At 49.6% G+C, this 13812-nt stretch overlaps 3 protein-coding genes across 8 annotated transcripts in view; 1 reads left to right on the top strand and 2 right to left on the bottom strand.

Moving 5' to 3' along the window:
* Positions 1 to 3214, bottom strand: part of GJC1 (gap junction protein gamma 1) — a 46627-nt gene extending 43413 nt beyond the window's left edge. The window contains exon 1 of one of the 3 annotated variants that reach the window (XM_025440180.3): positions 2063 to 3214. The gene's annotated coding sequence lies outside the window, so the exon portion shown is untranslated. Of the gene's footprint in view, positions 1 to 972; positions 1180 to 1511; positions 1718 to 2062 lie in introns of those variants that run through there. The other 2 variants (XM_025440178.3, XM_025440179.3) reach the window with 2 other exon arrangements.
* A 6955-nt stretch (positions 3215 to 10169) lies between these two features.
* Positions 10170 to 12812, top strand: HIGD1B (HIG1 hypoxia inducible domain family member 1B). Of its 2 annotated transcripts, none has more exons than XM_025440791.3 (4): positions 10170 to 10326; positions 11186 to 11336; positions 11899 to 12033; positions 12668 to 12812. In XM_025440791.3, exons 2-4 carry the CDS (start codon positions 11237 to 11239, stop codon positions 12730 to 12732), a joined length of 300 nt encoding a protein of 99 aa, XP_025296576.1. In that variant the 5' UTR covers positions 10170 to 10326; positions 11186 to 11236; the 3' UTR covers positions 12733 to 12812. The 2 variants fall into 2 exon arrangements, with proteins under 2 accessions (XP_025296576.1, XP_025296575.1); XM_025440790.3 differs by lacking the exon at positions 10170 to 10326 and adding an exon at positions 10779 to 11096.
* Positions 12813 to 13282: 470 nt separating this feature from the next.
* Positions 13283 to 13812, bottom strand: part of EFTUD2 (elongation factor Tu GTP binding domain containing 2) — a 45428-nt gene continuing 44898 nt past the window's right edge. For all 3 annotated transcript variants that reach the window (XM_025440778.3, XM_025440779.3, XM_025440780.3), the window contains exon 28: positions 13283 to 13748. In XM_025440778.3, coding sequence (XP_025296563.1) covers positions 13653 to 13748 — 96 coding nt within the window. In that variant the 3' untranslated portion in view covers positions 13283 to 13652. The remainder of the gene's footprint in view (positions 13749 to 13812) is intronic.

The raw sequence follows: 13812 nt of genomic DNA, 5'->3' as shown, positions 1-13812 counted from the left end.
GGTGAACACGAAGATGCAGATTTGTTTACCACACCTTTTTACCTTTTACCCAGAAGAGTCAGTTCATGTTTAATTCTGCCATTCTATACCACTGAAGAAATCTAAAGCAACTGCAATATACTATGCTAAATTCCAAAAAATAAAACCAGCGAAACTCCGGAAAAAACGTCGTAACCACGATTCACAATATATTTAGTTAGAAGCTCTGGAATTAAGTTTATTTTTCTGCATTCTTACTCTGAATAATACCTAAACTCTCTTTAGGGGGTAAAGGGCTTGATCCTTAAATTATTACTCCCCTTCCCTACAGATAGGTTATGTACTCGAGATGTGCTGTTCCTCCGTTTATCAGGAATTTAAAATCCCCTTCATTTACACAGCTTGATTTTTATAGCGCTTTCACACACACTCACTTGCAAGGATGCACAACACGAAACGTACAATCATTTTAGACGAATCCGGCACAAGATAACGCTCATCCAGAACTTACTCTACCTCGATGTACTCGATTCCACAAAGTACGGTCCTGATGCTACCAACAAAATAAGGCGTGAGCACAATGAAATCTGTACCGCTTGCAGGTTCTCAAGGAACAAACATTCCTTCAAACGATAAATCCACACCCGCCCGCCTCGCAAAGAAAAAGTAATCCCGATTTTAGAAACAGTCGCAAGGGAAGGAAAACAACGCAAATTCTAAACCACACATTCATGTAAATCCTTTCAACTCGAAAGCTCCAAACGCAGCCACCAGCCACACAATTGGCCACAATCGCAGCTTTAGCGCCTTCTCGTAATTTTGAATCTGGAGACTGAAGGGAAAACAAAACAGTCGTCCAAAGTTTCACGAAGTAGGGGGGAAAATCATTGTAAGTAAAGGAAGCATGCTAATCAGGAGGCGACCGCGCCGTGCCCCCCGCACCCCGATTCCCCTCTGCCAGCCCTCCAAGTAAAGCTTGTCTGAAACACTGACAGGAGGCAGGAGTCCCAGCCGCCGTGCTGGAGGACGGAGTCACACGAACCGCACGCCGCCCGGAGGGATGTCAGGGGCCGAGCGTCGGGAGACAAAGACCAGCCCGCGAAGCGCCCGGGCGGCGAGGGGCGGCCCCGGCGCGGCCCTGCGCCCCTAACCGCCCCGAGGAGTTGCGAGCACCGCCGAGCGCCGCCCAAGTGCGCGCCCGGGGTCCTCCGGGCTCCCCGCCCACCCAGCGCGGCCGGCGCCGCCCGGGCCCACCCCCGGGCCGTTTCCCTCCCAATTTGGGAACCGCGCGCCCAGGGACAAAGGGGGAGGGCGCGCCGGGGGCGGCGGCGGGCCGCGGGGCAGACGCCCCTCGGGGATCGGCGGGAAGTCTCGGCAGTGGCCCCGCCCGCCCCCCCCCACGCGGCCGCACACGTCCCGGGACCCCTGCCCCCCCCCGCAGCCCCTTCCCCCGGCCTCCGCACAAGTTCTCCCGCCCCCCCCGAGCCCCGCCCCTTGCCCGCTTCGGAGCCGGCCCTGCGGCCGCCCCTCACCGGGCGGCGTGTTCCCCGGGAGCCGCCTCCTCCGCCGGGCCTCGGCCCGTCCCACCGGCCGCCGCCTCATGTGCCCCGCGTCGCCATCGCCTTCGCCGCCACCTCTCCTCCAACTCTCGCCGCCGCCCTCGCCTCAGTCTCCAGCCGAGGCCGAAGCCGCTCCCGCCGCCGCCTCCCGCTCCCGCCGCCCGGACCCGCGGGGAGGCGCCTGCGCACTACGCGCCGCGGTGGGGGCGGGGGCGTCCCGCCGCGGCCTGGGAGCAGGGGGCGCGCGGCACGTGGCGCTCGGGTGGGAGGGGGCGCCCCGGAGCGCGCGGGCGGCGGCGCGGGCGTCCAACTTTCCGCGGGCGGGCCCTCGCGCGCTCCCGGGCAGCCCCGGAGGCGCGGAGCGTGTGGGTGCCACCCGCGTGGAGTCTGGACCCGGGTGGGCGCAGACCTCGCCCCCAGGACAATTCATTCCTCCAGCTTGCTCCTTGGGGCAGCAGCCCCCCGGCAGCCAGCGCCTCACTTTGCGCTTTGTGCCTCCGTCTCTGCCGGAGGACACGCCTTACCTGGGCATCCTAGGTCGGTCCTACGAGCCTCGGAGTTGTCTTCTGTGCGCTCAGCCGAGGCCTGGGTCCAATGTGACACATCAGGATGCTGACGCCCGGGTCTAGGTTCTGCTCCTACAGGCAGTCGTCGGGCTACCCATCCTCGCTCCTTTGAGTCGTGGGTTTTAGTGGCGTTCTAGATACTTTTGAGGTCCCGGGCTTCTCGGATTTGCAAGACCCTAATAGGCCATTTCCTCTTAACCCCTTGCATCCCAGTGGGATCCCATTCAAAGGACTTTCTGAAGATTTGCACGCATGGGAATCTCCAGCCTTAAACTTCCTCGCCTCTGAGGAATCTGGAAACTCCTTCAAAATGCTTTTAAGTACAGTGAGTCCGTGCCTAACAACGGAAGTCGTACTAAGGAGATGATAGAGTACTTGGTATTATGTTAGACAACTCCTGTACTCCTGAATTATCTCATTTGACCATCACTATACAAAAGGATAGGCTTCCACTTTACCCTTTTGACCACAGAGGAAATTAAGCTCTAACAAATGAGGTGACTTGTTACAGGTCAAACCTTCCCATCCCGAAAGCCAGGCTGGAACTAAAGGCTAGTTCATAGGGCTGGGCATCTGGCCCACTGACAAAAGTTTTGTTTGGCCAGTACAATGTTTTCTAAAAGTATGAATTAATTGCCGAAAGTTTAAAATCCAGAATTTTGGCTTCTCTCAAATAGTGGGAGGGGAAATGTGCCCTTTGAGCCTCTAGTTTCAATGGGTGCCTACTTCTGAGTAATATTTATTTATTTAGGGCAGGCACTGTCTCCATTTAGCTGTTTGAATCATTTTCATTACCTGCTTGACCTCTGTATTTAAGTTCTCCTCCCCCAAAACTTGCCATGCCCTAGTCATTCCCACCCCCCCATCACATCACCTTTCTACAAATGTATTTAAAATGACAAGTGTGAGGACCCTGTAAATATATGAAGATATGATAAAGAACATGTCTTACTTGGGATGCCTGGGTGGCTCAGCGGTTAAGTGTCTGCCTCTGGCTCAGGGCATGATCCTGCGGTCTGGGGATGGAGTCCTGAATCAGGCTCAGGTTGTGGTCCCTGGTCCTGGGATCAAGTCCCACATTGGGATCCCTTCAGGGAGCCTGCTTCTCCTTCTGCCTATGTCTCTGCCTCTCTCTCTGTCTCTCCTGAATAAATAAAATCTTAAAAAAAAAAAAAAAGTCAAACTAAAATAACACAGGAGACAACATCACTATATAGATTAAAATATTAAAACTAATATCCTGCTTGTGCACCTCTACATTGGTACAAATCGCTTTGGAAAATGGCGGTATCTGGGGATCCCTGGGTGGCGCAGTGGTTTGGCGCCTGCCTTTGGCCCAGGGTGCGATCCTGGAGACCCGGGATCGAATCCCACATCGGGCTCCCTGCATGGAGCCTGCTTCTCCCTCTACCTGTGTCTCTGCGCCTCTCTCTCTCTCTGTGACTATCATAAATAAATAAAAATTAAAAAAAAAAAAAGGAAAATGGCAGTATCTACTAAAGCTAAACTTATGCCTACACTATGACTGCAGTTCCATGGAAATTCCACAGAAATGTGCACAGATGTTTCCCAAAATACATGTAGTAATATGTTCATAGCAACATTATTTGTAATAGCCAAAATACTGGAAACCCCCCAAATGTCCAACAACTGTAGAAAGGATATATGAAATGTTATAGTCACACAATGGTACCTTTGCAGCAACGACAATGAATGATCTACAATTACATGAGATAGATGAATCTCACAAAACTTTCCATTTATATGAAGTTCAAAAACAGGCTAAAGTACCCCTTGTTGTTAGGAATAAGGATAATGGTTACTTAGGGGTAAGGTTAGTCACAGGGAGCATGAGGGGGCTTTTGGGGGACTGGTCCTGTTCTAGATTGGATGTTGAATACACGAATGTATTTAGTTACCACATCTGAGCTGTACACTTTTTTTTTTCCTCAAGATTTTATTTATTCATTCATGAGAGACACACAGAGAGAGAGAGAGAGGCAGAGACACAGGCAGAGGGAGAAGCAGGCTCCATGCAGGGAGCCCGATGTGGGACTCAATCCCGGGACTCCAGGATCACGCCCTGGGCCGAAGGCAGGCGTTAAACTGCTGAGCCACCCAGGGATCCCTGAGCTGTACACTTTTGATAGTACACTTTTGTGCGGCATATTAAGATTTCAATAAAAACCTTTAAAGTGTGGGGCGCCTGAGTGGCTCAGTCAGTGCTTGCTTCGGCAGCACATATACTGAGTGGCGGCTCAGTCGGTTGGACGTCTGACTCTTGGTTTTGGCCTGGGTCATGATCTCAGGGGTTTGGGATCAGGCTCTGCACTGGGCAGGGAGGCTGTTTGAGATTCTCTCCCTCTGCCCCTTGCCCCCGCACGCTTTCTCATTCAAATAAACAAATCTTTAAAACATTTAAAGTGGCGTTAAAAATTTGATTATGTATGCACGTATTATATATAAATAAGATATATTGAATGTGGGGGATCCCTGGATGGCTCAGCAATTTAGCACCTGCCTTCGCCCAGGGCGTGATCACATCAGACTCCCTGCATGGAGCCTCCTTCTCTCTCTGCCTGTGTCTCTACCTCTCTCTCTCTCATGAATAAATAAAATCTTAAAAAAAAAAAGATACATTGAATGTACATTAGGTATTATTCTCCTATAAATTCATGGATGAAACTGCTGAGGAAGGCTTCCTATCTGCCCATTCTTCATGGAGACTGGGAACAATACACTTTGTTACCTTACCTTACTACCAAACCTGTAGCCCCATCTGTCTTCTGGTAGAACCTTTTAAAGATGGAAATAATGATACTCAAGGAAGTTAAGTTATTTTACCTGCAGATAAGTTAAAAAACAAACCAGAAATATAACTCTTCTTTCTTCTATCACCTTGCTAGCTAGTGACATCTTTTAATGGGTTCTCTGATCCAGGCAGTCAGCAGCGATGTAGGAAAGATGCTAGAGTTCGAAGCTGATGGCTAAGAAAGAATTCTTGAGACGTCTTTGGTGCAAAAAGATAGTTTTATTAAAGCACGGGACAGGGCAAGTGGACAGAAAGAGCTGCACTGGGCTTATGAGGAGCAATTAATTACATATTTGAAGCTGGGAGAGGTGAGGGAAAAGGGAAGTTTTCAAAAGAACTTTCATATGGTAAAGAGGATCTTTAAGATACCGGAGGGCTTGCCAATGTCAAATTAAGGTTGTTTTTTCCCTCTAGCAAGGCATTAGCATTAAGACAGTAGGGCTCTGGAGGAACATTATAGTCTCCCGGGTTCAAGTATTTGTCAATGGGCTACAGGACATTTAATTTTACGCACACTTCCTTCTGAAATTTAGGTTATTGATAAGAATTTTTTTTCTTAAAAATCACTACATTTGTAAACTGAGGGAGACTCTTGTCTTGCAGGACTGTAATCTCTATAAATGTTTCCTTCCCTTAGCAGCTGGGAGTGCCTGAAGAATGTCACACATATCCCACCTAGGGGGTGGTTGTGGCCGTGTCAGCTTGTGCTTTGTCTTTAGTTTGCCTTCTGCTCCTTCATCAACCAGGATCTGGAGCAAACCAGGGCAACTACTAGAATGTGAGTTCCCTGGAGGCAGGACCAATGCCTCTCAGCTTCTGGAATAGAGTTCAGCCCATAGTAGGTGCTTAGCAAGTATATGCAGAGTGAATGAGTAACTGAGAGCTTGCCATGGCTAGCACAAAAAGGACTACCAGACAGAAGGAAAAAAAAAAGCCCCAAGCTTCAAATAGGGAATGGGTCTGGTTTCCAAGCCTTGGGCAAAGAGCAGCAGTGCAGGCGGGTGCTGTGAGAACCGTATTGCTTTTTATTCACATGGGGCCCAGGCAGGAAAGGATCAAAATCCAGTTTGAGAACTTGAGAGTCACCCTGGGGCTCTGCGGTTTGGGAACTGCAGGGTCAACTTGAAGACTCCAGTGTGTCACTATTTCCATTACACATTTTCCAGGGTCCCTACTTGGCTGATAAAGTCAGAGTAGATTGTTGTGTCCTGGGGGATGGGAGAAAAGGCTCAGAGAGGTAGAATTTTCAGAAAGCTCCCTGTTGGCAACAGGAAGCCCTCCGGGGCCAGGGCCCCCGACTGGCTGGATAGTGAGGAAGCTTCTTGTTAAAGCAACTCTTGATTGCACGTGCTGATGGGGAGGCGGGTATTTGTAGCACTTCCCTCTCCCCAGTAATCCCCTGCAGTTTCAGTTGACCTGTGAGGCACATTATACTGTTTCTCTCAGCCACAGGGATGGTAAGGCAGATTTTTTTGTTGTTGTCAAAAGAATTTTTTGAATATGGTAATACAAGTAGTACAGAAGAACAGTAAGATGACCCCCACCAGTGCTTCCCTGAGCTCAGTTAGCAGTTCCTGTGTATTAATGAAATTTAAATTAAGGTCAACTTACTTGTAAATGAGGGATAGGTGAAGTGTGTGCAGGAGATGGGGGTTTGGGAGAAGGGTATGGGAGAGGACCTGTTCTGGTACTACCCATTAGGGAAGGACTTTTGGATGCACTTAGAACACAGTGGGCTGGCTCAGGAACTACCCTGCATTGGTAAGAACCAGTGCAGTAGGTGTACAGTCTTTGAATTTCTGGAAGTTCTCTCTGCCCAACTATTTGTACTTGTTTACTCATATTTCTAAGATGGTGTGAGAATGTGATGGTGAAATGTACATGAAGTCCCATTATTACTTGCTGTGTTAATTTTCCACTGTAAACTGGTCTATAGTGGTTAACATTATTGGTTGGATAGCTCAGCCATTTAACTTGCTGTGCCATCTGGCTGTTACTTAACCTCTGTGAGCCATGGTTTATCTGTAAAATGGGGATCATGAGATCCATCTGTTGGGGCTGTTGGGAGGATTAGGTAAAATATGTTAAGTGCCAAACCTTGTAGGCTCCTAAGGCATTAGTCCCCTCCCACAGTGTTCTTTAGAGGAGGCCAGGTAATTTGGATCTTAGCAAAACACTGCAAATCTCTGGAGCACCCATTCGTCATCTGATACAGGTGTGTCTTAATACGCAGTTCAAAATTGGTCCTTCACAAGACGTGATTCTACATCATCAGCATTACTACAGTCGGATGCAGTCTTCCAATCACTTCCATCCACATCCTCTTAGCTTTTTCAATAGGTGAGTAGTCTCCCCAGAAAGATTAGTGGTGCATCAAGGCACTTTCCTGGCCCCAGGCCTCTGGCTCTTGGGGCTGTCCTTGGACAAATACTGCAATGTCCTTTGAACTCACTGCCTGCTTTCAAGGGAGGGGATGTCCTACCCTCCCTCCTTACCCCAGGCACTTCCTAGAGGCTGCCTCAGCCTAGGCACGTTATCTGGAAACTTCCACTGCCCCAGCCTGTTCCTGTTTCCCCATTCCTGGCACCTCAAGTCCCTGAGACACTACTATATATGGCCTAATGCTTTCTCTCCTGCGATTCCCCCAGCCCTTCAGCCTGGGTCCTTCCAATTCAAACATCGTCTTCTGTTCTTTGTCCAGTTCATTCTTCAGCATCCCCTCACTCACAGCACTCCTTAGCTCAAGGCCCCTAGCTCCCTTGGACTATATATAGTACAGCAGTGTCTTAGATTGTGTAGCACTTCGAGTCCTAGCTACCCCCCACCCAATGCAATAGGGAGAACAAGACTGAAGCTTTTAGTTAGGGTCAGGAAGCCCGAGAAAGAAAAGAAACTTGGAGAGGGGCAAGGTTGTGCTGAATTGTGACCACTTAGAATATTGTAACCTTTCTATCTGTTGTCAGGGACTTTCCACCTCTCCCTCAGCCTGCTACCCGTTCCCTGACACTTGCTCATTTTGGAGGAAGAGGAGCAAGCAGTGTGCAGGGGAATTCTAACAATCATCTTATTTAACTCTTACAGTGATTCTATGAGTAGATGCTACCTCTATTTTACAGACATAGCATAGACGCAAAAGAAGGTTGAGGTTGGGATCCCTGGGTGGCTCAGTGGTATAGCGCCTGCCTTCGGCCCAAGGCTTCATCCTGGAGTCCCAGGATTGAGTCCCACATTGGGCTCCCTGCATGGAGCCTGCTTCTCTCTCTGCCTGTCTCTGCCTCTCTCTCTCTCCATCTCTCATGAATAAATAAATCTTAAAAAAAAAAAAAAAAAAAAAGGTTTGAGAGGCATAAGACCAAGTATTCAGAGTGGTCATTCAAGCAGCTAACTGACCCCATGTCTGACTGTGGCCTACACTCTGGATCCATTAAATCTGTCTGCATCCCTCAATTAGACTCCTCTAAATTAGAATTTCTAGGAGTCTGACATGACCTGGAAGGAAAAAAGATTTACTAAGTAAATTACTAATGTAGAAATGCTTAAATAGAAATAATTATTGAAGACATGGCATAACAAAAATGTTATAATTTATCATAGCTGTTTACTGAAGTAGGACTCTATATAGAAATCTGTTCCTTGAAGTTTTAGTTACTGTGTGTTCTCTGAAGTAAAAAACAATTTTATTTCTTCTATTTCAAGACTTTCTCTCCACTCTACAATCCTTCTCCCATTAGTCCAGAGCAGTGAGATTTGACTTTAGGAACAGTTAAAATCTGGGGGTCTTCTGTTCCTTACTATGACCTGGGGCAAGACCTTTAACACAAGCCTGTTTTTCATCTGTGAAACGGGAATAGTACCTACCTTACAGAGTTGTGAGGATTAAATAAAATAACCTAATTAAAGCAATTAGCATATTTCTTCCCCACAGGTACTCAGAAAACTCATAGCAACTTTGTATATTACTCTTTTCTCCAATCTGGGCTGAGTTGCTATAGGAGCATCAGCAGAAGCCCAAGAAGGGAGAACTTCTCAAGGAAGTTGAATTTCACTTTCCATAGTTTGGCCTCTGTTCTCCAAAGAGCTTGGAGTTGATCTTGATTTTTGCTCTGTTTCATCCAGGCATTTCCATCCCACCTCTGACCCAGACCATCCATCTCTTGAGAATTCAGGCCACCATTGGGACCAGGAGAGGCAGCCCAAGAGAGTGTGTGTGAATGACTGGGAGGAGAGTTCCCATGGACGCTGGGGATATGTGAGGGCCCTGGGGAACTGCTCTGACCCTGGATCTCTTCCTAGAGCAGTGAGTGCTGGGGAGAGAAAAAGACATCAGCTGCTGGACGGACTTCCAGTGCTGAAAAGCCCCTTTAGACAGACACATGGGGCTGAGGATCCAGGGAATGAACAAAGGCCTGGGATGGAACAGGACTCTCCATAGTGTACTCCAATCTTTTTTCACTTGCTTATTGGCAAAAAGGTTCTTTCCTCCTCTTTTCTGAATCCAGGGTACCACAATTGATTAGCATTCCTAAACTTCAGCCTTGATGAAGAGGGTTTCTGCTTGGCCAGCCTATGGGAAGCAGGATAGAAGTACAAACTCTGGAGCCATTCAGACCTAGATTCAGATCATGACACTGTCATTTACTAGCTGTGCACCATTACATAAGTTAGCCTCTTAGAAGCTCAGTTCCCATTCTATGAACAAACTGCTACTTATCACGCAGAACAACTTAAAGGCCCGAAATGTAAATACCTCAAAAAAAAAAAAAAAAAAAAAAAAAGACAATATAGGTCTGTTGTCACCTCTGTCCTGAGTGAGCATCTTACCTGGAGTCAGTTTAAGGAGCCCTGGAGATGAGGAAATCCTAGTGGTTACAAACTGGATGAATCTCCTTGGTCCTGAGAGCATCCTTGAAAGGATCAAGACCCAGACCAGAGAGCCTGCCTCCCACAACTGGGGCTTTTTTTTTGGGGGGGGGGGGCGTTTTATTTGTATCCCACATTGTCCATGAGTGTTTGAAGCAGTATAGCTTGGGGGGGGGGACACACCCAGGATCCCTACCTGTCCTAGCCTCTATATTCCCAGCTCAGTTCTCTGTAGCAGGTCCCTGTCTGATCCAGCCCCTTACATCCATGGGAATAAACAGACTGAATCTAGTTAAGGGCTCCCACCATCTCATCTTTCATTACTTTTCAGTGCTTGTAACTCTGGCCTGGAACTCAGCAAGTGGGGGGTTAAGACTGATGCCCTGGCCTATCTCCTCCCCTCTCCATTCCTGACTTCAAAGTCCCCATTAAAGCTTGCTTCCCTGACCCCACAGTGGCAGCTCCATCATCGGCTTCTGGCCAGTTCAAAACAGCAGATGCTGAGCCCTGGCTGGGCTGCTCGCACTCTACTTTCTAGCCATCTCCTAGGGTAAGCACCAGCATGCTGAGAACCTGTGGGGCCTGACAGTCCTTGTTTCTCCAGAAGAGAAGCAGCAACTAGGAATAGAGGTCACCTCACACAGGGAGTCTGTCTCATGGTTAGACCTAGACGGCACCCCACAGGCAGAAGCCCTGGTCTGTGGACCAGGACTCTGGGAGCCTGTCTAATTTGCAGTCAGAGAAGATGTTTACTGGGTTAGCAAGTAGAGCAACAGGGATCACGTACCCTGGGAACGAGGTAAGGTTTTGGCAATGGCAATGAACCTGCCAAGAGATGAAAACGGGAGTTCAGGGACCAGAATTAGTTCTGTTAGTACTAATGTCCAAAATCCATGCTAAATTATTCACAAATCAATGTCTAATCATTTTCATGTTTGGCTCTGGTGATTCAGTAACCAGTGCTGGAACACTGTCCGGTATGGCTCTGGTTCCCCGGGGCCAGATCCTGTTCTGTAGCTCCCTCAGGAACCACCATCACAGATTCAAGGCCAGTGGGGGTCCCAGGGCTCAAGGCCTGTTCCTCCCACTCTCATCTGTGGATTTTTCCAGCTGCTTTTCTTGATCCAAGGATCACACAGGGATACAGATGGAAGGGTGTGTGTGTGGGGGGGCGGCGGCGGCAGGAAAACCAGTGAAGTCAGAATGAGCTGGGGAAGAGGCAAATGTTAGGAAGAAATGGGAGAAATGGCACTCGTGGTCCAGCCATCTGAGACAAGGCACTTGGGACATCTTTTCAAGTAGCAGCTGAGTTGAGGCATGGTAAGAGAGGGTCTTAGCAGGCAACTCCCTCCTTTCTCCCCCAGACTGAGGAGAATTGGGAGTTCTTATTGTGGGGTCCCTCCTTCTAGGTCTGGGCTGAAGCCTCAGAGCCCCAGCTGCTAACATCTGGGGCCAGGATCATGTCTGCTAACAAAGGCTGCTGGGTACCACCTGAGGGTGAAGACAGTGTGTCTCAGAAGTTCCTGAGGAAGACCAGGGAGTCTCCGCTGGTGCCTATAGGTGAGTAGGACAATAAGGAATGAAGGTGAGGAGGGGCTTTCCCTCAGAGATAAGGTCTCATCTTTTCAAATGAAGCAGAGAACTCAAGTGTCATACCCACTAAGCAGTCAACAGCTAGGAGAGGAGTGAACCAGCAGCAGAGGTGCCAAGGGAGAAAGGGACATGCCTGACAATGAAATGAGGGAGTCTGGGTGGGTGGAGGTGGAGGCCAACTGCAGACCTGGGTGTGGGGACAGGTAGGGCATTAGCACCAACGTCAGGATAGGAGCAGTTTGGGATCTCCCAGGGCTTCCTTCCTCACGGCCTTGGGAGAGTATGAAAGTAGTTGGGGGAGCCAACAGAGATGATGGGAGTAGGAGGCTCAGGATGGGCTATTCATACGTACAGGGATCACCGGAGGGGGGCAGCAACTCGATATTCTGATGATGCCGGCCCCTTGCCATGTACAGCGGCAGGAAAGTAGGGGTTTGTCTAGATGCCCAGCTGCCTGGTGAGGGGTCTCTCATCAGGGGAGCTGTGTGGTTGGTGACTGAGGGCCAGCCGTCACGTTCTCTGCCCACAGGCTTAGGTGGCTGCCTGGCAGTTGCAGTCTACCGCATTTATCGGCTGAAGGCCCGTGGTTCCACCAAGATGTCCATACACCTGATTCACACCCGAGTGGCAGCACAGGCCTGTGCTGTGGGTGCAGTCATGCTAGGTAAGTGGCTGCTGGGGAGTGGGTGGCCCTAGGAGAACGGGACAGCTGATGAGGAAGAATCTGCCTGGGAGTCCTGACAGTTAAGGGATCATGATTTCAGCCTCCGCCCCCTCCGGACGGCTCCACAGCAAGCCCTGGGTGAAGTCCTCAAGCCAAGCCATTTTAGGGGTTCCCTGTTTTACCTCCTGTCCCAGGGCCAGTGGGGATGGTACAGTTGGTTTCATGAGTTTGTCCTAGAGGTGAACAAAATCACACAGCAGAACGCATGCTGACTTTCTTTTCCTCTCTGGGTCAAGATTACTTACTAGCTGGGTGACAGCGGACAAATCCCTCCTCTGAGCCTCAGTGTCCCTGTATACAGCATGATGATAAGCAGCCTGGCTTGCTGACCTCACAGATTGCTGCGAGGTTTCTCTGATAGGTGATCTATGTGGAAGGGCTTTGTGAATGGTCAAGGGGGGCGGTTTCCCTAGGCCATGTGGTCAGGTGCTGGCAGCAGCTGATGAGACATCGAGCAGAAAGATGAGCAGGGCAGCTGGACTCTCAGGGGAATGGCTGGAGTCAGTCCCAGGAGAGCCAGAGGATGCGTGCAGGGTTCCGTGTTATGGGATGTTTTCCCTTCTCCTTCTCGCAGGTGCTGTGTATACGATGTACAGAGACTATATCAAGCGAACAGCACAGGATGACGGGGAGAAGTAGGATTCCTGTAGGGCCTGGGGCAGCCAGAGCTTCTTCCATCAATCCCTGGTATGTTCCTAATAAAGCAGTTTTGAGGAAAACCAAGTCTCTTCTTCACATGGGGATATAGGAAGGTACTGGTAGTGGCTGGTGTATGTGTGGTGGTGGTGGAGGGATTAGAGAAAGGGCTAGAAATCAGAGTTCTGGCTCCCTCAACTCCAGGGCAAGGGAGATAGTTCAATGGGAATGGCCTCTGGTTCCAGAAGCCTAACATCTCCCAAGCCATCCCAGGTCCCACCCAGAAAAAGCATAACAGAAAGACAGGTGTGGGTGGGGAAAGGTGGAGGCAAGAAAGTGGCCTCAACATTCATGGGAACACTGAATTAAGAGGCAGGCATCCCTCTCACCACAGATTGCTGCCCTGGGGACCCGGGCAGGAAGACTACAGCTGGGAGAAGAGACACAGGAGACATATATTCAGAACCCAAGTGTCAGGACCAGAATACGCTGGAGAGAAGGGGATGAGGGGGAGGGGGAGGGGGTGTGGGGGATGAAAAGAACAGAGTAAGGCAGAGGTCTGAATGTTCTGTTCAGTTAAAAACCATGTCTAAGGTCAAACTTGTACAAAAAAAAAAAAAAATTCCACGTAAATCCTGAAGACAGGGCCCCTTGGGGTTAAACACTTCGTCCACTTCTTCTGAGCCCAAGCTCCACTCTGTTCCCTGGGAATGGAGCCAGGCAGAGGCCGCAGAGGAACCAGGAGGCCAAATATTCCTCCCTTGCTGGGACTCTGGGTCGGAGGGCTTGGGGTTGTTAAAAATGGCCATAGCAGCTCTCAGACGCTCGCTGACAACATGGGAGTCCGGGTCACACCAGGTCCCAGCTTTAAGTCCAGGATACAGCCTGCTGCAGGGAGCAGGGGCTGCCAGGAGTCCCAGCACTCACATGGGGTAATTGAGTACAACATCCTGCTTGGCGAGCTCCAGCAACATGGGATCATCGAAGAACTTGCTGATGCTTACATCCTCACTCAGGCCCTGCAGAATGGGGGCAGATGCAAGAAAGAGCCCTATGTGGTGGCCACCAGAGCTGGAGACTGCC

Source organism: Canis lupus, chromosome 9, assembly GCF_003254725.2.
Source record: "Canis lupus dingo isolate Sandy chromosome 9, ASM325472v2, whole genome shotgun sequence".
NCBI lineage: Eukaryota > Metazoa > Chordata > Mammalia > Carnivora > Canidae > Canis > Canis lupus.
Note: the sequence above shows the minus strand (reverse complement) of the source record. Positions and strands in the feature narration are given on the sequence as shown.